Source organism: Paramisgurnus dabryanus, chromosome 11 (assembly GCF_030506205.2).
Source record: "Paramisgurnus dabryanus chromosome 11, PD_genome_1.1, whole genome shotgun sequence".
Taxonomy (NCBI): domain Eukaryota; kingdom Metazoa; phylum Chordata; class Actinopteri; order Cypriniformes; family Cobitidae; genus Paramisgurnus; species Paramisgurnus dabryanus.
In genome coordinates this window covers 29,246,691-29,271,706 of record NC_133347.1, presented here as the reverse complement: position 1 = coordinate 29,271,706, position 25,016 = coordinate 29,246,691, and the positions used below count along the sequence as shown (strand labels likewise).

Genomic DNA, 25,016 nt, shown 5'->3' with positions numbered 1-25,016 from the left:
ACAACTATACTACTTCAGTATTATAAACACACTAAAGTTTCCTGGTTATGCAGCTGTATCACGACTATAAACCAGGGCCTGTATTTATAAAAAATCTTAATGCACAAAGTAGCTCCTAGTGACGCAATATATACATACACATATATACATATTATACATATGCCAAACTTAACGTATTAGATAGGAAATAAACAGCAACACAATGTTCTGTAAGTTTGTGTGATTACTATGTTTTATAGACGTCTGTAACAGACCTAAATCATCTCTGCTGCACAGTTGCATTTTTTTCTAGTTACCGAATCTGTTACTGTATTTAATGTAGTGATTACTTTTATTATGGTGCTATATTATATTATTATGACTCTAATAAGATCAGTCACAAACATGATTCCTGCACGATCTAATGTGTTGCATGTTATTAACTTAATGTCATGCATTGTGTGCAACATTTTTTGTATCCCTCGTCATGTTTTGTCCACTTTCCCGTTGCTAAAAAAACTCTTAAGCCTCTTAAAAGTCCTCGTCTGTCCTCCTAACAATTTTGACCTTAAGACCTCTTTTAAGGGTTAAGATGCTTTCTAAATTACTTTTTTCTTTATTAGGATTTTTTCTTTAATTTTAAGAGTAAACGGACACTTCATTGCGTCACTAGGAGCTACTTTTTGCATTAAGATTCTTTAAGGATACGGGCCCTGGTCTTCAGCCTCTTATCAGCCTCGAATCTTAGGCATGTTTGCAGAGGTGAAGTTGCAGTTGATGTGAAGGTCTTGTGTACTGGGGTTCTTTTAATACACACGTGAGACCTAATTGATCCATTATTAGTCACAGATGAAGCTCATATGACAAGGCGACAACACTTATGTCTTTGCAAAAATGGACTCAATGGGCTTATGTATGTATGTATGTATGTATGTATGAATGAATGAATGTATGAATGTATGAATGTATGAATGTATGTATGTATGTATGTATGTATGTATGTGTGTATATATGTGTGTGTATATATATATATATATACACACACACACACACACACACACACACACACATACATACATACATACACATATACATAAATATATATAAATATAAATAAAATAGGTAAAAGTATACATGTAATTTCAAATTGAATTATTAAATTGATTTAATAGATCCTATACTTAAAAGCACTGTTTTTCTTCCTTCTTGGACAACCAACCAATCACAATCTTCAAAAGATTGTGTCACACGTAGCAACAGGGTCAACCTTATTTTCCACGTGGTGACGCATATCAGTGTGAAATGGCTTACGAAATGAACGTGTAGGACTTGAATTTGTCCATCAAGAACTGATTGGATCGTTGGAAGGTGTTGCTAATCCCTGCTTTCTTTTCCCGGACCCCGCGCACCTGCCATGATACTATAGGACTGGAAGTAAAGAGAGATTGTTTCAAGGAGGGGAGGAGATTTGCATTTTTGAATAAAGATTTTGAGACCACATGATTTATTTTTAAATAATGAAGCTCACAGATAAGTCATTCATAGAAAAAATTTAAAAATAAATATAGCTGTAGTAATTTTATGATGAAATATTCTGCACTGATGCATAAAAATATAAATAAATGTAAATAAATATCATGCTGTATATTTGAATTTCATTGCACATGCACATAACAGTGTAGGTTGAATATAAAATATATATATATTTAATAATACATTTATCTTTTTTTCAGATGGAAAATTCTGGGGCACACACACGCAGGGATGCATGTAAATTAAATTAAGTATCATATATTTTTGAGCTTGGAAGACTGTGAAACTAAAGCTGTGAAAGTTGTTAAGGGATTAAAGCGCTTACTATCGTAATTGCTATACAGTAAGTTTTACTGTAGTGAATACTACTACTTTAGCAGAAATCACATTTTCCATTTGTTAAACTAAACAAAAATACTATTTTAACATTTTCTCAATATTTCTTTTCAAAACAGGATATCAAACAAGTAAAACATACATCTTAACGCCACCTCAAAACTTGCATACACAAGGTGAACCCTGACGTGAGATTTGATCATAGCAACTGTTCACGTCCATATTTATAAATGCCAAGGTTTGAGAGGAAACAACCGTATGCAGTTTTATGTCATACGCTCGCTTAAAAAAAATGAGCGCCATTGTGCTTAAGATAACAAGACACAAACCATTATAATCTTTTATGTCTTTATTGAACACATCCCATTTAACATTCACAGTTAACAACAACAAGGTATTCATTTACAAAGTTCCCTTACTTTTCCACATCACTGTGGGATGTGTTCAATAAAAACAGAAAAGATTATAATTGTCCACGTGTAAACGTTGTTATCATAAGAACATTGTGTTGGTGTAGACATTCATGAAATATTAATGCCATTTGTTAATGATAACAACATCATCAAATGACATTTTTATGACCAACTAATGTAGGAAATAATCTAATTCCAAAGGGTTTACAACACTTTGTAGTCTGCACATTTCAGAATATATTATGTCTAAGGAAAAATAAACCACAAAAACAAGTGTGTGTGCGTTAGGAACTAGAAATGTTAACTTAAATATTATATTTACTCATTTACTGGCACTAATACAAATGTGCGGGTAAAAACTAGGTTAAGGGGGGTGCCAACTAGGGATGCACCGATAGGATTTTTTTGGGCCGATATCGATACCGATTTAAACAGACAACTTCTGGCCGATACCGATGCCGATACCGATATTAAACACTTGTATACAATCCTATACAGTTGGTCTATTAGCTAGTTTATTTCTGAATCAAATTATTTTTACTGAACATGGATCGGATGTAATTAACATTAAACTGACCAACATAATAAGAGAGGCACAAATTAAGCTAAAACAAATATGATAAGACAGCATAACAACCTTCAAAGGTGGTTTTTGCTATTCAGCATTTATTTTATTAACAAAATTAACTCATTTTTTTTTTTACATATAATGGATTTCTTTATGCAGTTAATTAATAAACAATCGCTATCGGCCTTTCTCGTGCTATTGCCGATATGCCGATGGTTTCAAATTCATCAAAAATCGGCCGATAAATATCGGCGGCCGATACATCGGTGCATCACTAGTGCCAACTGAAACTGATCTCTCTACTAAAAAATCCAGCTAAGCTGGTTTCGCTGGTCCCCCAGCTTGGTTTAATCTGGATTTGCTGGTGTAGCAAGCTGGTCTAGTTGTGTTATGCTCACTTTTTAAGCTGGTCTAGCTGTGTTTTAGTCACTTTTCAAGCTGGTCTAGCTGGACTTACCTGGGGGCCTCATTTATAAAACTGTGTGTAGGATTCTTACTAAAAGTCTACGTACGCACAAAAGCCAAAAATGGCAAACGCTTAAAAATATCAAGACTTATAAAACAAAACAATTTTCCCTTTATTTATTACAGATCACCTGCAAGTGTTCGTATGAATCATCCTCAGATCCCACCCTTCAAGCCCATTCTCCCATTAAGTTTGTTTTTTTATAGATAACAACATTTGCGTAGGAACTGGCGTATGCACGTTTTCAACCCTGTTTTGTGCGTATCACGTTTTTTAAATGAGAACCCTGGTCAGGCTGGAAGACCAGCTGACATCCCAGCTTGACCAGCTTTGCCAGGCGGGGAGGACCATCTAAAACCAACTCCTGCCACCTTACACCAACTAAAACCAGCTACCAGCTTATGCTGATCTTAGCTGGATTTTTCAGTAGGGCTTGCATACCCCTCAGCAAATCTGCAAGCAACGGTCATTACAAAACCCACCGTTTTAGCCAAAATAGCATACCCAGGGCACTACAGACAATCTCTTTTTAGACTAAAGACCAAAAAATCAGCTTGATCATTGCCCTGATAAGCATACTTTCTCACTAGTACAAACAAAAACTGTCAAACATAAGATGGTATACAAGTTAGATCACATTCTTACCCTCCAGTGTGTTTAGACCTTGTAAAATAAAAGAAAGAACATTTATCAGCTTCCCAGCATTTGATCCTCCAGTGACCGATCGTCTATATTCCCTTCAGCAACATCAAATCAGAGTCCGGATATAAAGCCATGATCCTTATTCAGTCTATTAGATAAACTAATAATATCCGAGTCACGACTTTCACGATATCAATGTCACCGACAGCAGCGCGCGCAGTTTCTCCACTCCTCCACGAGTTCGAAACTAGCCAGGTTTACACGAGTCTTAAGCGCGTGAAATAAGACAAAACAATCGCCGGTGGTACTGTCTTTAGCTCAACCGCAGTATCCGACAGAATGAGATCAGACATGCGGTTTACAGTAGTGGATGAAGGAAATTTGTAGGTGTGCTCGACTTTACGCAGTCCTGCGCAGACCGCTCGGTGTATTACAGCAAGTATCAAGAGCTATGCTTGAAAGTTATGCTCGCGAGTCGTTCTCGCGTGATTTTGATGTCATATGGCGAACGGTCTGCGCAAGCCCGCGTTAAGTCAAACACAATGTGTCACTGACAGCGACAGAGGCGTATGACTAATTTCACATGAATTTAACTAGACAGCCTAAATGATGGGTACATTATCCCGACACAAACCTAGGGAGTGACGTCGCATTTTTTTTTTATTTGTTTTGCTAACTTTCACCGGACTTGGCAGGCCGCAGCCGCCGCAACACATCCTATCACTCGTAATCTATTAAGCCCCGCCCCCACAACTCCTCAGCCCAATAGTCGCTCGCGCACAGTTGATTGTCTTGAAAGGGGGCGTTCACTGAGCACTAAAAATGGGTGGGCCGTTTCAGCTCACCTTGACTTTTGGTTGCTGTTTACAGCGAAAAAGGCAGACGTAGTTTAAAACTTATATCTTTCTGGAAATAAAAACATTGTAGGTTTGGTATAATAAGTTAAAAGAAACTACCATCAACTTTACATGGACCAGACAGACTAATACAATGCGAATGTAAGATAAAACTGACACAAATGCTCAACAAAAGCAATTAAATCCAGATACACACAAGATCAGATGAAATAAGTAGATAATCCTTCCCATAACCCATCATTTACTGATCTACTGGTTAAAATTAGGATAAGACAGGTTAAGTCATGTAATACATTAACCGGTTAATACTTATACCATAACATACAAAACGGATCTAAAACAATCTGAACAGGTAAAGCAACAGATTTGTATTAAAATCACATGCATACATATTTGTATTTTATAGTCATATGCGTTTACCAGGAAATGCGGAGTGATTATGTCATACAATATTCTTCCTGCATGTTGATCCAGCAGATTGTCCTCAGAATAAATCCCAAAATAAAACGGTTTCTTGAAGATCTTTTAGAGGGTAGTTACCGATGCCTAACGAAACCGAAACAAGTTCTTCACCTAAACAATCAAATGATCGCGACTGTTCATCAGGATGCCGGAGACGGATGAGGTAATGAGGGCATACAAGCAATGTTGCTATATTACCATTAAGACCAAAAGCTGTATTATTTCAGCATTACTACACTGTTACTGACTGAAAGTTCAACACAAACGAACATATGTACTTATTATTTAACTGCTAATCTAACTGCTCGTGTGTTCGTTTCCCATTAGCTTGTAGCTACGTGTTGTACGTCATCTAAGTGCGACGCGTAGTCTTGTTATCCTGCAGGGGGCGCTCAAATCCTTAAAACCCCAAAGTTTTTTAAAGTCTATATCCCATTTATTAAAAAATTAATAATTGCATTAGCTAACCCGAAAGTTAATATCAAAAAAACATGTTAGTTTATAGATTGTGTGTTTGGAAATTTTGGAAATGAACCTAAATTGACCAAAATTCTGTATGTGAAATGTATTAATTTTCAACTTATGTAGGTTACTAATGTTAACTTAAAGGTGCGGTTTTGTCCAATACTAAAATGCCTGTTAGAGCAGCAATAACTTAAAAAAGCTTGCACTTGTAAAAGGGAACATTTAACAAAACTTTTTTTAAGATGTCAAATAAATCTTTGGTGTCCCCAGAGTACATATGTGAAGTTTAAGCTCAAAATACCATATAGATAATTTATTATAACATGTTAAAATGTGCCATTTTTGGGTGTGTCCTTTAAAATGCAAATAAGATGATCTCTGAACCAAATGACAGGATAGTGCAGATTAAGGGGTGGTATTATCCCCTTCTGACATCACAAGGGGAGCCAAATTTCAATTACCTATTTTTTCACATGCTTGCAGAGAATAGTTTACCAAAACTAAGTTATTGTGTTGTTGTTTTTCACATTTTCTAGGTTGATGGATGCACTAGGGACCGAATTATAGCACCTAAACCATTTAAAATAAATCAGTACCAATGTTTTGTCTCAAGATGCACACCTGTTATGTTTTTAAAAGTCATGTTTGTAAAAAACTACTTAAAGGTCATAAAATAACTATGCTTAGTCCTGGATTAATCTAAACCAGAGTTCCCCCAAATCTTACCCTGGAGGGCCGGAGCACTACAGAGTTTAGCTCCAACCCTAATCAAACTTACCCACCTGTGATTTTCTAGTGATCATGAAGACCTTGATAAGCTTGCTCAGGTGTGTTTGATCAGGGTTGGAGCTAAACTCTGCAGTGCTCCGGCCCTCCAGGGTAAGATTTAGGGAACCCTGATGTAAACACTGTCCAGGAAACTGCCCCACACAGTTACCAGTGTTTAAATGTCATAATAGATAAAACCACAGAATTAAAGAGCGTGTACTTTCACTTTGACATGATTGCATGTAGCCTATAGTAAAATTTTACTTACATTAAAAGTATCTGCATGTAATTATAGTATTGACCATATCCTTAACCCCAAACCCACCTCTTAACCTAAACCCTCGCAGAACAACACTTGTGCAGAATAAGTATAATGCATCAAAAGCTTTTTTATGTAAGTGCAAAAGGGACCCCTAATATAAATTAAGACAATAAAATCCATTAAACTGCACAAATTAAAACTAGGCATAAAGTATAAAGCTGGCTACAGAAACGTCACCAATTGCAAATTCACAATGATGCACATCAGAATGACACTATGTCCAACAAACAATTTTTAATTTTTCCTTTTTTTATTGTGTTTTTTCCCAAATGCATGACAAGATGACAGATTCATAAACAAGGCAAGAAAATAAATATCTAAGCTAAGATAAATCAAGTCAGTTTTGGGGCAGTATAAAAAAACAGAACCAAACGCTAAAGATGCATTTCTAAAAACACTGAATGAATGTCAAAGCTGAAGACAGTACAGATTCTGCATTACAGAAATCCACAAATGAAAATAAATTAAAGCCGTAAAAAGGCAGTAAAATGATCTGTCATTTTTCCATTATTGTCAACATCAAAGGGTGCTTTTTTGTAACAAAATGTTAGAATATGTACACTGACATCTTCACAATTTAAGGCACAGTCTCCACATGTTCAAGCACAAACTCTTATCTAGCCCTTCTTTTAGAGCTATGCTGTCATCTGTATCAAACGTAGATTCAGCTTTCTGATCAAATAAAAACTAAGGGTCTACAAATGAGACAGCAATATATCTAACCCCATCTACGGTGGGCAGACCCTCGTGGTAATGAGTGAGGCGTCCTGGGTGCATGAGTGCCCACCCTTTCCTTGGAGCTGTAATCGAGCAGTTGTACCTCAAAAACCGGCAGCCGCCACCCTGAACAGAAATTGGATGTCAGTAGAGTAGTAAACATTTTGCAAATTAGTAGTAACAGTATAACCACTGCAGTATCTTGAGTCGTATGCCTAGAATTAGTCAAGGAGGTTGTATTCTTATAACTCCCTTGGATTCTTATAACTTCCTTGAAAGTTTGATCAATTGTGCATAATGACATGTGCAACAAATGCATATAGGGTGTCAGACACTCTTTTGAAAATATTTAGGGTCAACCTCTGGTAGAGCTTCAAAGCTAAAACGTATGAAATCCTATCAGAGGTCCAGCATGTCATTGAAACACACCAGTGGCTTTGCTGTCATAAGTATTACATGTTTCTCCTACCCCAGTGACACCCCCTAATAAAAAATCAAAATTGAATTCCTGCGTACACACCGGGGTAATCTCAAATTCATCTTAGCCTGTGGGAAGAAAACAGAGTACCCAGAGTAAACCAAGGCTGGTTTGGGGTAAACATGCAGACCTAGCCAGGGCTCGAAGCGGGACCTTCTTGCTATTAGGCAACAATGCTATGTATTGTAATAACTGGAAACTTAGTTAAAGGCGGGGTGCATGATCTCTGAAAGCCAATGTTGATATTTGAAATCACTTAAGCAAACATGCCCCTACCCCAATAGAATCTGGACCTTCTTTTGATAGACCCGTCCCACACATAGGCAACCCAGGCAACGATATTGGTTAGTAGACACGCCCCTTACTGCTGATTGGCTACAAGTGTGTTTCGGTACCCTGCCTGACTCCCTTTTCCAAAGTGTTTTTCAAAAATCATGCACCCCGCCTTTAACATTTTAACATAAAGAATTGACTGCATATTTCAGTTTCAAACTATTTCATGAGGATTCATGGCAAAGAAAAACATGTTTCTGGTTTAAATCTGTATGTTTCTCTGTCTGAATAGACAGTTGCAGGTCAAGGCATGTTATAGGTTCTGTTATAGTTTAACATGATAATTTCAGCGCTGTCAGGACATCTGCCTTTCACAAAGGTATAATTGTCTTTGTCCAAACCAGTATTATGAGAGTGCCATAAATTTAGCAAAATCTTTCATTTTCATTACAGTAACTATTTATCCACCTAGTTTTAACATTTTAATGTTTCTATTTTTGTTCAAGAAAATACCAGATTTTTCATGAAATACAGTACTTCTATATCCTTGTTGACACCAATAACAGTCAAGTATGTTAAAATGTTTAACTCACCTGATAGTCAATCCCCACTTGATTTAGTGCTATATTGATAGTAAAAGTGGAGGCGTCATGATGAGGTCTTAAAGAGGGCTGCTCATCAGGTTTATATCTAACCACGAATGCCAGATCGAATTGTGCCTGCAGTACACATAACAAAACACACTCAGATTCATGGATGTTAAGCAGTATTCATACGTATGTTTACAAGGCAAGCACACCGTTTTTTTTTTAAACAGTACCCATTTGTCTAATTTTCAGTCTGTGTCTTCTTGACAGCTATAAAAGCATATTAAAGGAATACTCCACATTCATAAAAAAGAAATCCCGATCATTTACTCACCCCCATGTCATCCAAAATGTTGATGATTTTTTTGTTTAGTCGAGAAGAAATTAAGTTTTTTTTAGGAAAACATTTCAGGATTTTTCCCAATTTAATAGACTTTATTGGACCTCAATAGTTCACAGTTTAAAATTGCAGTTTCAACGCAGCTTCAAAGAACTCTTATGTTGCGTTTGCACCAGCCGCGGTAGGGGCGGCAAAAATGCGCAATTCGCGCGTAGTTGGACGCTTGAACATTTGAGTTCACTCGCTTCATTCGCGCATGAAAGCCGTGCGTGAAATTCTAGTCATTCGAGAAATTCACACAGAAATTCGCGTCATGGGAAGGGCTTCTGCGACTCCGCGGAGACTCCGCCACTCCGCTCGCTTCCTGTAATCACGTCACTACTACAGCAAGGTTAACATGGTGCGGAAGTTCAGAATTTTCAATTAGCGCGTTTCCCGCCGGCAACGCTAAATTCAGACCACATTACATAAGAATTACTGCGCACTGTTGCTCCGAATTGATTTATGAAAATAAACACCACAGTCTTTAATCATATTTTTAATTTGTCTATAATTGCACAATTAATGCCGATATCCAGATAAATGTCAATAAATATTGTTGAGTCATCTCGTCAATAAAGAGAAAACGCTCCCTGAGGAGTTTCTAACCTCACATTCATATTTGCGTTATCCACAGTATGGCGATCTTACCCAACTTAAACACTGATGCATTCACTCAACACTAAAAACACAGAAGTTTTGATCAGGCTCTAAAACTGATTTCTTACTAAAGTTATTCACAAAAAAATTTGAGAGGAACAAATGAAGGTAGGATGAAAACTGTGCTCTGTTGCAGCCACACTTGATTCTGAGGAAGTCCTTTGTTTGGCGGAAGAGTAATATTTGTACTAATATAATTACAACTTATTTGTGTTTCATTTTATGAAATTCTGCTATGCATATGAAGTAACTGTTTTATAAACGCAATAAGCCCCGCAAAGTAGAGCTGAAGATCTTTGCCCGAACCCGACGGGACGCTCGGGCGGGTTCGGGCTTCATTTCTAACATTTTACACGGGCTCGGGCGGGCTCGGGCTTCCGCTCCGGCTTTGTGAGGTAAATGAGCGGTCAAGTTCAAATCAGTAGCGCAGGATCGCGCTGAATTCATTTACAGTGGATTTAATGATTTTCCTCATCAAAAACATGTAGCCTAATCTTGGTGAGTAGGTTTTTCAATGTATAACTAAATATGAATCGAGTCTTACATAATTTAGACAGAGGATATAGACTAATGTTGGCAGTAATGGAAAGAAGTGCCGACGCAAATCCCGCGGAGCCTGCCTCTTAATTTCGTTATTGCCAAATACCCATCTTAATTCAGAATGTATTATCTTAATTTAATTAGTTAAGAAATAATAATTTTATTGCCATATTTATAGTGTATTGCATAAGCCTATTTAGAATGAGATGTTACAATGTTACAGATTACTTATTTCTTTGTTTCAACTTCCAAGTGGCGTGTAGATTATTAGTCATCATGAATAAATAATGTTAAAACCTGTGTAAATTTCTCATTCTTGACAAAAGCTGTGTGTGTGCGCACATTTAAATAATGTCGGGCTGTAAACGGGTTCGGGCTTTTAAAAAGCTGTCAATCGAAATGTACTGCATTCTGTCGGGCTCCGGACATCCTAACTTTTAAGGCCCGATTACAGCTCTACCGCAAAGCAGTGGTGTTACAGTGCATTATAACAGCTAAGGGGGTTTTAGGCACTCCGCTTCGCTGTTATAAAATGCACTGGTAACCCACTGCTTCCTGGGGCTTATTGCTTTATTAACTCTTTCCCCGCCATTGATGAGTTATCTCGTCAATTAAGAGAAAACATTTGCATAAAAAAGTGTTCCTGATGAATTTTTATGTTAAACCGCAATACCGTGATTATCCACTTACACTTATTATAGCACTTAACCCAATTTATGAAAAAAAAATGAAGTTAAAACGTTATTTACTAATTTTAAACTCTGTTTATGTTTTGATAATCATTCTGAATCTGATCTCTAACAAAATTCCTTCACAAAAATGCAATTATTTCAGCTTTTTGCTAAAAAAAAAATATTTTTAAAGAAAAATACCCATATTTAAAAGTTAATTAGCAGAGAAAAATTTTTAGATAGGATGAAACGTTTGTTTGTTTGTTTATTGTTTGTTTGAAAGCAGAGGGTCTGTTCTTTCATTTGAAAAAAAATTCCTGGAAGGCAATTTGTGAAACTTTTGTGAAAATCACAAAAAAATGCTGGTGGGCAACTTTTAAAAAAAATGGCTGGTGGGGAGTGGTGGCAAGTTAATGATCCCAACCGAGTTATAAGGGTCTTATCTAGCTAAACATTACATCATTGCCTCACTTTGTGTCAGTTTATTGTTTAATATGGTTGTCAAGTAATATGGCCTTCACCTAAAATTGAATTATCTCAGCTTTTTGCTCAAAATTTGGTGTTTTTGAAGAAATCTACCCATATTTGAGAGGTGATAAAAACAGAACACATGAAGGTAGGATTATTTTTTTTTAAAGCAGATGGTCTGTTCTTTTTATTTGATACATTGTATGTTTATATATTTAAACATACAATTTTGTGGAAGGCATTGAACTTTTGTGAAAATCAAGAAAAATGCTGGTGCTGTCTGGCAACTTTTTTAAATTGAAAAAAAATCCTGCAATGTTTTCCTTAAAAAACTTACATTTTTCTCAATTAAACAAATAAAGACATAAACAACCTGGATGACATGGGGGTGAGTCAATTTGGATATAATTTTTATGAAAGTGGAGAGAATGTATTTATTCTTTCTTGTAAAAGCATGATTTGAATGATTAAAAAACACTAAGTAAATAAAATAATTGATAAAAAATCTTTAAAAAATAAGCTGGACTAAATTGCTGGGGGTGTGCTCACTATGGTTGCTGAAAGTTTTTAAGTTTGTCAATGAAAATATAGATCCTATGTAAAATTAGGAAAAAAGAATATCTTAACACAAAATATAAGAAGTGCCTCATTACAAAAGACAAAGAAGGGCTTACCGTTGTTTGGTACCCAGGAAACATTTTCTCTGTAACTGGTGCTACATATTCCAACAAGAACTTTCGCCAATGTTTGTCATACTCCACCTGATTCATGTGAATATCGATTGTGGGGACATTTTCATATCCACCTTGGATCCTAGGATCCTAAATGCAAAAAAATGCTTAAAATATGTAGCAATAAGACTGCTGAGAGGTGTAACATAGTTCATATATAAAGAAAAACACTACATACTGTATTAGCACCTCCTGACCACTGGCCAAAATGCTCCATCTCTTCAACAAAATGATCGCAAGCCACGTCAGTGAAGACAGGGAACCAGAACACATCAGGGCATGGCTACACAAAGATAGAAAAATTCAGCAATGCTTAAAATATAATAACTATACAAGATATTTGCTTTATTAGTGGACATTCTTAGTTTATTTTATGCTTGATTATTATTCTTATCTAGGGTTTAATGATATTCACAAACCCTATACCCCAAACCCTACAGTAAGTGCAAAACTTTTTTTGTGCTATGGAATAAATAATACGATTTAAATTGTGCGGCTTGTTAAGGAGAAGTATTTTGCAATTATAATTTACAGAAGATGAAATATAAAATGCAAAGAAATCCCCTAAACTTAAAGGTCCCATATTGTCAAATCTGAAATTTCATGTTTTTTATGATAACTGAGGTCTAGGGGCTATGTAAGCACCATATAAGTTTCAAAGTCAAATTCACACAGCCTGCCTAACGTAGCTGTGATTTTTTTTAATACCCGTTGTAACTTCCGTAAAAACATGACGTCAGGAACACTAACCCTGAGCACTATCACCGTCCAACGGCCCACCACCTTTTTGCCAAACAAACCCCAAAAGAATATCGCACCATTTCGAGAAAACGGTTGCAGGTTCTGAAAGGAACCGGCTTTACTGATGAGATGCGCGTTACAATTGCATGCGATTTATCATGCAGCGCTTATTTGAAGTTAAATCATGGAGCCAGAGAAAAGTACAATTATAAATTGTAAACAGTTATGCAATGCTAACGTGATGCTAATGTGCATCGTGTATAAATAGTCTCAAAATTCAGGAGCCCTATGCTGACAAAGGTAAAAAGAAAGATTAGTTTGTGAGATCGGGCAAGTTTAGCAAGAAACCGATCGAGTCATTTAATGCAAGCATCCCTAATCTTAACTATTATAATTTCAATTGATGTTATTTATATACAAATGCAAAACAGTGGTGGTGTGGTTGGAAAGTGACATTATAGACAAACTAATCCATAATGACAATTGTTGACAACTATTTTCATAATCGAATATTATAGATCTAAAATTAACCCATGGCCAAGATAGCTTTCATCTTATAAACAATGTAGAAAATGCCTCATCTCAGTTTTGGTTGTGGATGAATACTCACTGTTTCTATAAGATTTTCACTTAAAACCTTTGAGTAATTCTTATGGATGTATCTTTCCTCCCAGTCCTGGTCAAAGGAAGTGATAAAATACAAGACAAAACAAACAGTTAAACTTAAGAAACAGAACTGCTCAATAAGGATGCTGTTTATAATATTTGAAAAAATGCTGTCTGAAATATTTTCATCTTACCAAAGGATTTTCAAAGATCTGCCAGAGATCGTTGTGTAAATGCTTTGTTTGGTAATTTTCTGTAGATAACACTCGGCCGAAAGTTTGCATATTTGTTACAAACATGAAGACGCCCTAAAAAAACAAACAATAAAAGTATCAGCCAGAAAGCTCTGTCTTACTGGGTTATTCTGAAAGCACAGTAACTTGTGGTTGATCTTGTTTCTGTATTAGGAGGACTGGTTATAACTGTATTTCTTAAAGTATCTCTGACCTTATTTCGGAGGTTGGCGCAGAAGGCCATATCTGGATCAAGCGATGCCGACTCAAACGGGTTAATAGCCTTGAGGTCGGTCCTTAATACATCTGCTTTCACCAGGAAAATATGAGAGACGTATGGCACATTCCACAAGCCCCTATGAAAGTTCAAGAGAATCATCACATACCACACATGATTTTTACAATTAATTCAAAACCTTCTTGATTTTGCCGCAGTAAAATATACAGACGATTTTAAGTCCCTGTGAATGTGAACCTTGACCCCAACCCCACCAAACACCTCTGAACTGGAACAGAGATTGTGAGGCCTTTCCATCCACCATCAGTGCCTGATCTCACAAATGCTCTACTGGATCAATGGGCAAAAAATCCCACTTTTGGATCAACTCCACATTAATGCAAAGTCGCTGTTGGTGTAATGGTCCATGCATTTTGATATGGTTTCTCTGTTCTTCCCCTGCTTCTCCAAGATATAAACTTACACTCGGCGTCCTTGAACTATGTCCACGTAATCCTCAGACCTGGCGTAGTATCCATCTGCACTGAGGGCACCCCAAAAGTTTGTCCACAGTCGTCCAGGTTTGGTCATCATTGGAGCAATGAAAGGCCTGTGGGGTTTAAAAATAGTGATTATATGTAGATTTGACTCATCTGTGTCTCATTTTGTGGCTTTTAGAACTGACTAGAAGTTCATTTACCAAAGTAGCCCCAGCTCAAAATGACTTTCGAGATTATTTACAGTCACCTTTACTTTCAAAGTATGTCTACATGCCAAACCTTCTTTTCAGATCAGTATATACTTTTGTTTCATTTATGGCAAAAAAATTATCTACCATACTTTTAATCATACTTATTTACTTACTTATTGAGCTCTATAAGGATTTTAAGTGCATCTTCATTCTTTAAAACCACATCCACATCTATGCTGAAGAAGTATTCACAGTCAATGTCATCTCGACACATATCACTGAAACAGAAACACAGGAAAATAAATAAATACAATATTCAAAGCAAGTTGTTTGCTGGCATAATCACATTAAATAGCACATTAAAAAACTATTGTGTACAGGTTCCCACAGTGCTTTGGAGGACCAAACAAATACTGACAGAGTCCCTGTCACCTGAAAGCATTGAATAAATGAATGCACACACTTACAATGCTATGTTACGTGAGGTCACAGTATCAATATCCTCCACTGGTCCAATCAGCTTCACGCCCTGGTACTCCGACTCATGATCCTCAAGAAATTTTCGGACTTGTTCATCATGGTGCGGTTCCTGCCAAAGAAAATAGTAAAATAATTCAAGTTCAGCTTTTTTATATTATTAAATGGATAGTTCGGCCAAAAATGATATTAAACCCATGATTTACTCACCCCCAAGCTGTCCAATTATGAATATGTCCATCGTTTTTCAAACAAACACATTTTCGGATATTTTAGAAAATGTTTTAGATCTTTCAGTTGATTAAATGTAATGTTACGGGGTCCACGACCTTCAAGTCCAAAAAAAGTGCGTCCATCCTTCACAAAATAAATCCAAACGGCTCCAGGATGATAAACAAAGGTCTTCTGAGGGTAATCCGCGTGGTGTTGTTGTAGAAATTTTCATATTTAAAACTTTATTAACGAAAATAAATACCTTCCGGTAGCGCCGCCATCTTAGTCGCATCCGCATTCAGGATGAGAGCTTACACAGCGTACGGAGGCTACTCTGCTGCTGCTCTGTGGCCCCGCCCTCCAAATTTGTCATACGTCACTAAGAAAAGTGCGTACACTACGCTAATACTCTCTCCTGAATGCGGACGCGACTAAGATGGCGACGCTACCGGAAGGTATTTATTTTCGTTAATAAAGTTTTAAATATGGATATTTCTACAACAACACCGCGCGGATTATCCTCAGAAGACCTTTGCTTATCATCCTGGAGCCGTTTGGATTTAATTTGTGAAGGATGGACGCACTTTTTTTGGACTTGAAGGTCGTGGACTATGTGTGGACCCCGTAACATTACATTTAATCAACTGAAAGATCTAAAACATTTTATAAAATATCCGAAAATGTGTTTGTCTGAAAAACGATGGACATATGCAACTCGGACAGCTTGGGGGTGAGTAAATCATGGGTTTAATATCATTTTTGGCCGAACTATCCATTTAAAGCAATCTTCAACTTTTTGGTTAAAAATCTAAACAATGATCATGGAGCAAATTCACAAAAAATCAAAACTCTCCATACCTTAGCTTCGCAATGATTAAAATAATGACTTATAATTTCTGATCTGTTTCACAGTCTGACGGGAAAATGTCGTTTCACATCATTTGACATCAACACGCGTTAAAATAGGTAGGCTACAGAAAATAACCTGCAATTTTATGTTTCAAACAGAGACGATGCTACAGAAGCACAGGCTATGGATTACAGCCTTAAAGGGATAGTTCCCCCAAAAATAAATATAAAAGGAAGATATTTTGAAAAATGTTTGTAACCAAATTGATCATGAGCCCCATTCACTTCAATAGTAGGAAAAAGAAAACTATGGAAGTGAATGGGATTCATGAATGGTTTGTTCAAAACAAAAAAAATGATACAGGTTTAAAACAACATGAGAGTGAGTAAATGATGACAGAATTTTTGGGTGACCTATCCCTTTAATTAAAATGCTGTATTTATTTAAATGAAAAAACTGTTCGCATTGCAGTTTCCAACAATGTATGTACTGTACATCCAATTTCATTACTTTTAATACCTTAGCACATTTTATAGTTTTTTCTATTCACTTTAATAAAAATATAAATGCTATTCCTCTACAGTGATCCTGCAGTCCTGCAGTTAGCGATAAACATCAGATGAACAATAAACAGACAGCATTCATGAATTATAAAAGGTCCAATCTTGCTTTCATCTCCCTTTTGTCAAACAACAATGAAGACCTAACTTATGAAAAGAGGATAATATGGTTTTGAGCACATTGTATTTACCAGGACATGGGATAATAGTGCTCTAATATAGTTTGAAAATAATCTGGGCGTATTCATAGATTTAACTGCAAAGAACATAAAAAGCATGTGTAAACATTTTCAGAGAGGAGATTTCACATCAAGTTTTTATATTTAAGACTGCAGCATTCATGAAATGTATGTCAGTGTAATCTAAACTCTTACTGAATGCCAATAGGAGAGATTTTAAGCAGTAAATAGAAGCACAGTACATCTGTAACATAATATCTCACCTGGTTATAAATGAATAATCTGAGCCGATTTTTGGGGTAATTGAGATTGAGCAAGCGCTCGAAGAACACGGTGACGAAAGGGGTTGGTTGTTGAATGAAGACCCCGATGACCACCACAGGATATTCACTTTCCTGCAGACATTTAAAACAGACTTCTTTACAATTTCCAGCGGTAACATTGTTCAACTAAAGCTTGAAATACAATTAATAAAGTTAACACTGTTCAACAAAACACTGCACTTTAGTTTTTTTTTTACTCAAAGTAATTTTTCATTGTCAGATGTCGTGTACATTAGGTATAAAAATGACTGATTCATCAGATTACACCAACAAATTCTCTTTAAAAAGTCTCATGAATTCATAAAAACAGCCCACCTGGAGTCCAGAAAGAGGCCGCAGGTCCTCATTACAGATTGTACAACCAGTTTCAAATGTCCACACATTTGGAATATAGTTGCCTAGATAGTTTATCTGGAGCTGAAAGAGTAATAAAATGTGATATTAAAGGGACCATGGCATGAAAATCTGACTTTTTCCATGTTTAAGTGCTATGTTAGGGTCCCCAGTGCTTCTATCAATTTAGAAAATGTGAAAAAGATCAACCCAGTAACTTAGTTTTGGTAAACAAGTACATGAAAAAATAGGTCGTTGAAATTTGTCTCTCCTTGTGATGTCATAAGGAGCTCTTATTATAATAATACCACCCCTTAATCTGCACTATCCAATCACAGCACTGCCATTTAGTGCAGAGAAAAGCACGATTGAGTTTTAATTGCAACAAACCATTATCATTGTGATCAGTGTTTGAATTTCATTATCTCATTTCCATTTTAAAGGACACAACCAAAACGGCACATTTTTGCACACACCTACAAAGTATCAATTTTAACATGTAATAATAAATTATTTATATGGTATTTTGAGCTAAAACGTCACATATGTGCTCTGGGGACACCAAAGATTTATTTGACATCTTAAAGAAGTCTTGTGCCATGGCCCCTTTAAATAAGACTAGCTGTAGATATAGTACTATGCATGCTGTATAGATGGTATTGTATCAAAATAGTACTTTGGTGGGTCCGTTGCCGTGGATTACAACAGGAAGTGTGTCATAAAGCACATTTCTGGCTCGAACACGTCCATCTTCAAACTTCAGCACAACCTCATCTATTCATGCAAAAACAAAAATAAAAAAAATGAATATTCTGTGTATGTTTGTTGTGCTCATAAACCCAGTTTGAATGTAAATGACGGGTTAAAGACCACAAATATCAAACAGCCCATGAGGAGAGTTTTTCTTAAGATACAATTTCCTACACAAATGTTTGGGTGTATCTCTCTTGGGTAACTGTAATGGATACTTCTGAACTAAAAGCAGAACAGACTAGTTAAAAAAAGTTTAAAGAGTGAACTTGAGGTAAGCTTTATTACAGACAACAGAATACCATACCAAATTTTTCTGTGTCAAATTTTAAGGATATCTTTGACTTAGTGGTCATTATCCAGTAGAGAATATGTTATAAATATATAATAATTACATTTTTAATTTTTAAAACAAACACATAAAAACGCACATGTATATCAACACACACAAGATCAAGCAACATTTCTTTAATGTCTAAATCTGGTGAGTCCTTGGCCAAAGTAAGTCCATACCGACTGCCCCAATCCCCCCAAATACTGTAAATCACTAATTCACATGAAAAACACTTAAATTGTTAAATTAACTGTAGCTATTAATTGTAAACCATTTATTTACTAAACACTGTATAATTAAAAAATCGCACTAAATACTTGGAATCCCAAAGGTTTTTAAAATAAATGAAATTTGACCACAAATTGAGCTACAATATTTAACTTCAAATCGTACAATACACTTTTAGGTGTTTTAATTCAAAAATCACAAAAATGTATTTAAGTAAAAATTGCATAGGTCAATTTTCAATAGGTAAGTTATGGACAGAAGCGCAGAACAATACAGTCAGTATTTTATTACATTAGCTTGCAAGCCCTTGTACTGGTATTTAATTAAAATATTTATTTTAGGGTGCTATAATACCCTCCTTACTTTTCTTTAAACTAAATTATAACTGGAGTGCTGCGCACCTGGACTATAACATCCTGTTGGGATTGTGTACGTGTGCGCAGGCACATCCCAGCTAGCTCTAAAATTCCAGCCTCACAAACCATTACAGAGAACTGAGAAACTCATTCTCTTTTCACAATCTGGCTGTATGCCAACCTAACAGCTGCCAGACAAGGAGAAAACTTTTAAAGCCAAGAGATTCAGCTCCTATGAAATAAAGCATTCCTCCTCATTAAGCAGAACATTCAAAGAGGGTAAAATTTTCCCAGCAGGTATTAAAAGAGAGGGGAAGAATAAAAAACGCTGATGCTAGCGATATCTGACCTCTTTAAAGACTTGAAAGAGCTTTTATAGGAGCTGCTTTAACAGTGAGGGGCCGTTTACACAACAACGATTACAACCGTAAATGGGAAAGATTTTACGCTGTTTTGCTGTTAGTTTACACAATGACAGCGTTTTCGGGTCCTGAAAATGCAAACTTATAAAGATGGGTTTTTTGGCGCCTTGTCGTCTCAGTGTAAACTACGTAAACGCAGACCTGTGATTTCGGTGTGTTAATTCATGCTTAAATCAGTTTAATATAGGCACAAGCTGGTATAACCAAAACAACAATAAAGACTGCGTTTGTGCTACAAATTTGTAGGTGTGAACACACAGTGTGAAAAGTCGTGCAATAAATCCAGCAAATTCCAATTTTGCGTGCATGTGATACACCAGTGCTTCCTCTTTACTTAATATGGTGCATCTTTTCGTGCCGTTTTATGTATGGTTTCTCAATTATTTTCTGTTTTTTAAACCACTGTTGCTTGGGTTTGGGGATAGACTAGGGATTTGGGGATGCGTCTGTTGGAGTCTTTTGGGTCAGTGTGAAACCCATGTTGGCAATTGTTGGATCAAAGTAATGATGCTTTTCCATTGCATAGTACCCCACAGTTTAGTTTAGGTTGGGTCGGCTCACCTCACTTTGGCGTGGTTAGCTTTCCCATCAAGTTTAGTATCACTTCGTAGTGGGAGGGATTATAGGTGTGTCGTTATATTTGCGCTGCCTACTGCTGTGACATAATACAAGTGAGAGCGTCATTGTACATTCCCAAACATTTATTTATTTCTGTGATCTACAGTGTTTTCGCTTCACGTTTGGTATCAGCTCGGGGCGCTTGGAACCCCAACCGAGGTGGTACGAAAAATAGTATCGGGTACCACGTACTGCACCTAATGGAAAAGCTCCCAAAAGTAAGCTGACCAGTGTGAACTGGCCTTTAACATATATGTTTCTCCATGTTTTGTCTAGTTTTAAACCATGTTCGTTTTGAGTTGGGGTTAGATTGGGGTTTGGGTTACTGTGCATTCACACCAGACACGGAAGAGGTGGCAAAAACGCGCGACGCTTAAACATTTTGAGTTTACTCGCTTCATTCAAGCATGAGTAGCACGTCAAATTCTAGTCATTCGAATGGAAGGGGCTAAAATTTATTAAAATTACCAGATTGTTTGACCTCCTCACTTTCTTCCGATCAAGATCCTTTTAAATCCTGTAAATACAAAGATGTCTCGAGGATGATTGTCCGCCATTGTTGTTTTGTTTTTCTGCCTCCACTCGCTTCCAGTAATCACGTCACTGCTAGAGCAAGCTGATTAACGCGGATTTTACTGCTTACTGCGCCGCAGGATGGCTATTCACGTTTTTGCATAGACTTAACATGTAAATCACTCGCGCTTGACGCCTCTTCCGCGTCTGGTGTGAATGCACCATTAGGATGTCATTTCACAGCCCAGTCTCACGAAATTTTGTTATATAGTCACAAATTTTTTTATTCTTTTTTCATGATATTATCACGGATTTCCGCGTTTTTTTGTGAACGTATAACGAATTCCTGTTTTCGTGTGATTATCACGTATTGGTTAATCAACTGTTTTGTCCTATTTTCTTACCATTGTCGCTTCGGTTTAGGGTTAGATTTACATAAAATGACATTCCTACCCAAACCCAACTCTAACCCTAACGCCACGTGACATTTAAAAAAAAAAATCAGAAAAAATAGTATAAAGTGACATTCTAATGCAAGCACCAAATCTTACCCTAAAGCGACAATGGTTTAAAAATAAGAAAAAGCAGTTGATTAACCAATACGTGATAATCACACAAAAACAGGAATTCGTTATACGATCACGAAAAAACTCGGAAATTCGTGATAATATCACGAAAAAAGAATCAAAAAAATACGTGACTATATCACGAAACCTTGTGAGACTGGGTAGCATTTTATGTAACAAAAAGTGGATCTAACTCCAAACCCAAGCAACAATGGTTAAAAAACTGAAACCTGAGAAACCAATACATAAAATCACACAAAATGATGCGCCATATTAAGTGAATGGGAATGACTGGGGTATCATATGCAGGCAAAATCGGAATTTGGCGTATGTATTGCACAACTTTCACACTGCATGCTATTAATATTCAAATCATGAGAATGGGCTGGACTTTCACTACATCATTGCCACGTAAACAAAGCCTTAACTGTTTCTTCGCCATTGACGAGTTATCTCGTCAATTAAGATAAAATGCTTCCATGCCAATGACGACTTTTTACAGCAATCCATATTTCCGCTATTATCAACAAGGTGGCACTCTTACCCAACTTATAAAACACTAAAGCTTCCACAGCTTTAAAAACAGTAGAAACTCTGTGTATGTTATGATCATCTGAATCTGATGGGAAAGAGTTAATGTGTATATTTACAAAAAAAACAGGCTTAGAGTAAGAATTGAACACTTACCAAGGGCTCCGTGAAGATTTTGGAACAATCTGCACTTGCTGTCCAAAGTTATATTTATAGATTTCTAAAGTGGAAATGGAAGAAAATGTCAAAATGTAGTGTAAACATATTTCATTTATCATAAAACAGAGCAATGGAGTAAAACCACATTATGCTTAACTCTGAAGAAAGATATATGGAGAAACACTCACTCTTTTGTCTGAGTTGATGTATATCTTGGTGTAAAAAAGTTGGTCACTGTCATTTTCTTCTCCTGACCAGTCAGAAAGCATCTCTTTAAGATTGGGTGCATAGCCAATAAATCCTAGAAATAAACCAGCCAGTGTTAAAATGGAAACATTTGAAACAAATGGACATCAAACTCACTGTCTTCTGGTTAAGGTATTTAAACAAGTTATTTACATTGATGATTTAACTGTTAGCTATACAGTATGCATTTTCCGAATGTCCACAGAGCAGACATTTCCTGATTTATTTTACAGCTGTTATCCTCTTACATCACCTTATAAATATTGTTTCCAGATGATTCTCAGAGATTGTGAAACAGGACGTAAGAAAAATGTTGATTCAACAACTAAGTGCCACTTGCAAGTAAAATGCAATTAAATTATTATGAAGTGCAAAATAATACACTGTTTATATCCAACTTTAAGAACGATACTTTGACCCTTGCTGATTTGAATAATGTTCAACTCAAAGACATAAAAACAATTGATTTAAAAACACATCTGTCACTACTTCAGCATCTTCCAACTTTTATCTCATTGGAAACTTTTCACACAAAAGAATGCAAGCTAATCCAAGTTATCTAACCTCCTGCTCCGAGGAACCTTTTCCCTTCCCTGACGTGAGGATGTTTGTCTTCCAGGTGGCGGTCTGGCCAGACAAGAGTTTCAGAAGAGAAGACGACTTTGTGTCCTGTCTGCTGAAACTTCTTCAGCAGTTCTTTTGGACCCGAAGAAAAGATTACATCAAAGCTGTAAAAAACCAAAACATGTTAATGACTCTCCAAAGTTTAATAATTACATTTACTGGAATGATGGAAGAGATACGTACCTATCCACAAACAGTATGACTTTGTTGTCCTCCGTTATCTCATCTAAAGCAAGCTTCAGCAGACGCACTTTCTGCCCTCCGCCTGGAGGAGACATGTAATCTCCACCTTTCCATTCTTCACCTCTCCCAAGTACCTAAAAATATCAAAACAAAAGTTAATATGAATTATTATTGCTTTTAAAACTTGATGTGACTTTTTAAAATCCCTGTTGTTCGAACAGAATAGTTTTATTACTTAAAAGTAAAACATCTTGATGCATTACTGTAATATTTATGTTTAGTTTTGAAAATAACTGTATGCATTTTTTTATTAACAATAAATATGTGACTCATTTCAATAATTAATATATCTTTGCTGAAATAAGAATACTTTTTTAGGAATTTTAATAAATAAGTAGCCATTTATTTGTGAAAATAGGAAATTAATTTACCTTTACAGTGTAGTTAAAGTGTCGTATAGATCTCATGAAGCGTCTGAATCCATCAGTCTCCTCTGTTGCTACAGTCAGCACTAGAAGGTCTCCTGAAAGAAAGAAAAAAACACGAGATGAAGTAGATGTTTGTCAAACATCTCATCTCCTCTGCCTACGTGCTGGGACAACACACTCTAATGGGCCTTACACACTGTATCCCTTCCTCTCCTCTGAGGACCACAGAGGAAATATTCAATGCACAGCTGGAATATTTAAATACCCCTGAGTCGTTTTCAAGCTGGTGAAAGAAATGGTTTCTTCTTTTGATATGCAGATGCATTCTTTAAACACGATTTTAATTCTAAAGCTACTCCTTGAAAATTGATAACAATCTTCGTTTTGTTTAGAAAACTTCTGCGTGGCAGTGTTACAATGTAACGCATGTTGAACGCATGTTGGTCATATACAGCTAACATTTTACAAACTTAAACATTAAGTAACTATTGAAATAAATTTCGCTGTTTTGTAGCCATTCATCTTTTAAACTCCAAATGTGTTCGTGAAGTTATTTCACGCTTGACCTGTAATGATATCTGCACGAGCGGTCCACGTCAGCGGTATATAGCTAACTGTTACTTAATGCCCGACTAACTGTGTGCAAAGCATTTGATAGGCCTATATAAAGCTTAGATAACGAATCATCGTAACATTGCAGTGGTGAAACGCATTATCACGTACAGTAGATGCGTGAATTGATAAGATGTAGGCTGAAATCATTCCCTTACCCTCGGGGATCGAATCCTGCTGGTTACAGTAAAGCGAAGTAAAAAACGCGAACGAACACACGGTTAAGATTAAAACTGCTCCTCTCATGTTTGATCCGCTATTCTTCAGTCCTCTACAATAAAGACGACTGATGAAAACCGGGTTTTATTGAGAGAAAGTTAGTTGTAAATCCCGTTCGACACCTCCAGCCCACTTCTGCATTAACCACGCCCCTCGACATTCTCACCAGCAGCACAACCCGAACCCGTACCGATCCACTACATTTTTATAAATTGTTTGTTTGAAAAAATAACTCTGCTTCACCTCTGCTATTAAAAATAAAATAGGAAAGAAGAGTAACATTTTTTTAAAAGGTGCATATCTGAATAAATCTCATTAATATTTAGCAAGATTTAAAGTTTAAACAAACTTGAATGCACCAGTGACTTGTGGATTATGCTTTTGAGACACTATTCATACCTGTCTCACTAAATGATACCGTTAGAAACAGAAAAACATAGGCTACCGATTAAATCTGGTATATATACATAAGATTAAGTCAACTTCAAA

The 25,016-nt window shown here is 36.3% G+C and overlaps 2 protein-coding genes across 3 annotated transcripts in view; both read right to left on the bottom strand.

Moving 5' to 3' along the window:
* The window catches only part of mfn2 (mitofusin 2), a 28,742-nt gene extending 23,129 nt beyond the window's left edge, over positions 1-5,613 (bottom strand). Inside the window, exon 1 of one of the 2 annotated variants that reach the window (XM_065247746.1) lies at positions 5,215-5,613. The gene's annotated coding sequence lies outside the window, so the exon portion shown is untranslated. Of the gene's footprint in view, positions 1-3,940; positions 4,321-5,214 lie in introns of those variants that run through there. The other variant, XM_065247745.2, reaches the window with a different exon arrangement.
* A 1,429-nt stretch (positions 5,614-7,042) lies between these two features.
* plod1a (procollagen-lysine, 2-oxoglutarate 5-dioxygenase 1a) lies at positions 7,043-24,675 on the bottom strand. The gene is made up of 19 exons (XM_065247744.1): positions 24,467-24,675; positions 23,700-23,791; positions 23,269-23,402; positions 23,026-23,189; positions 22,404-22,516; positions 22,213-22,276; positions 18,415-18,512; positions 17,721-17,822; positions 17,346-17,477; positions 15,271-15,392; positions 14,977-15,081; positions 14,597-14,722; positions 14,110-14,251; positions 13,857-13,970; positions 13,667-13,732; positions 12,494-12,598; positions 12,259-12,405; positions 8,873-8,998; positions 7,043-7,654 (listed from the first exon to the last, which is right to left on the bottom strand). Exons 1-19 carry the CDS (start codon positions 24,552-24,554, stop codon positions 7,499-7,501), a joined length of 2,196 nt encoding a protein of 731 aa, XP_065103816.1. The 5' UTR covers positions 24,555-24,675; the 3' UTR covers positions 7,043-7,498.
* Between the last annotated feature and the right edge of the window lie 341 nt (positions 24,676-25,016).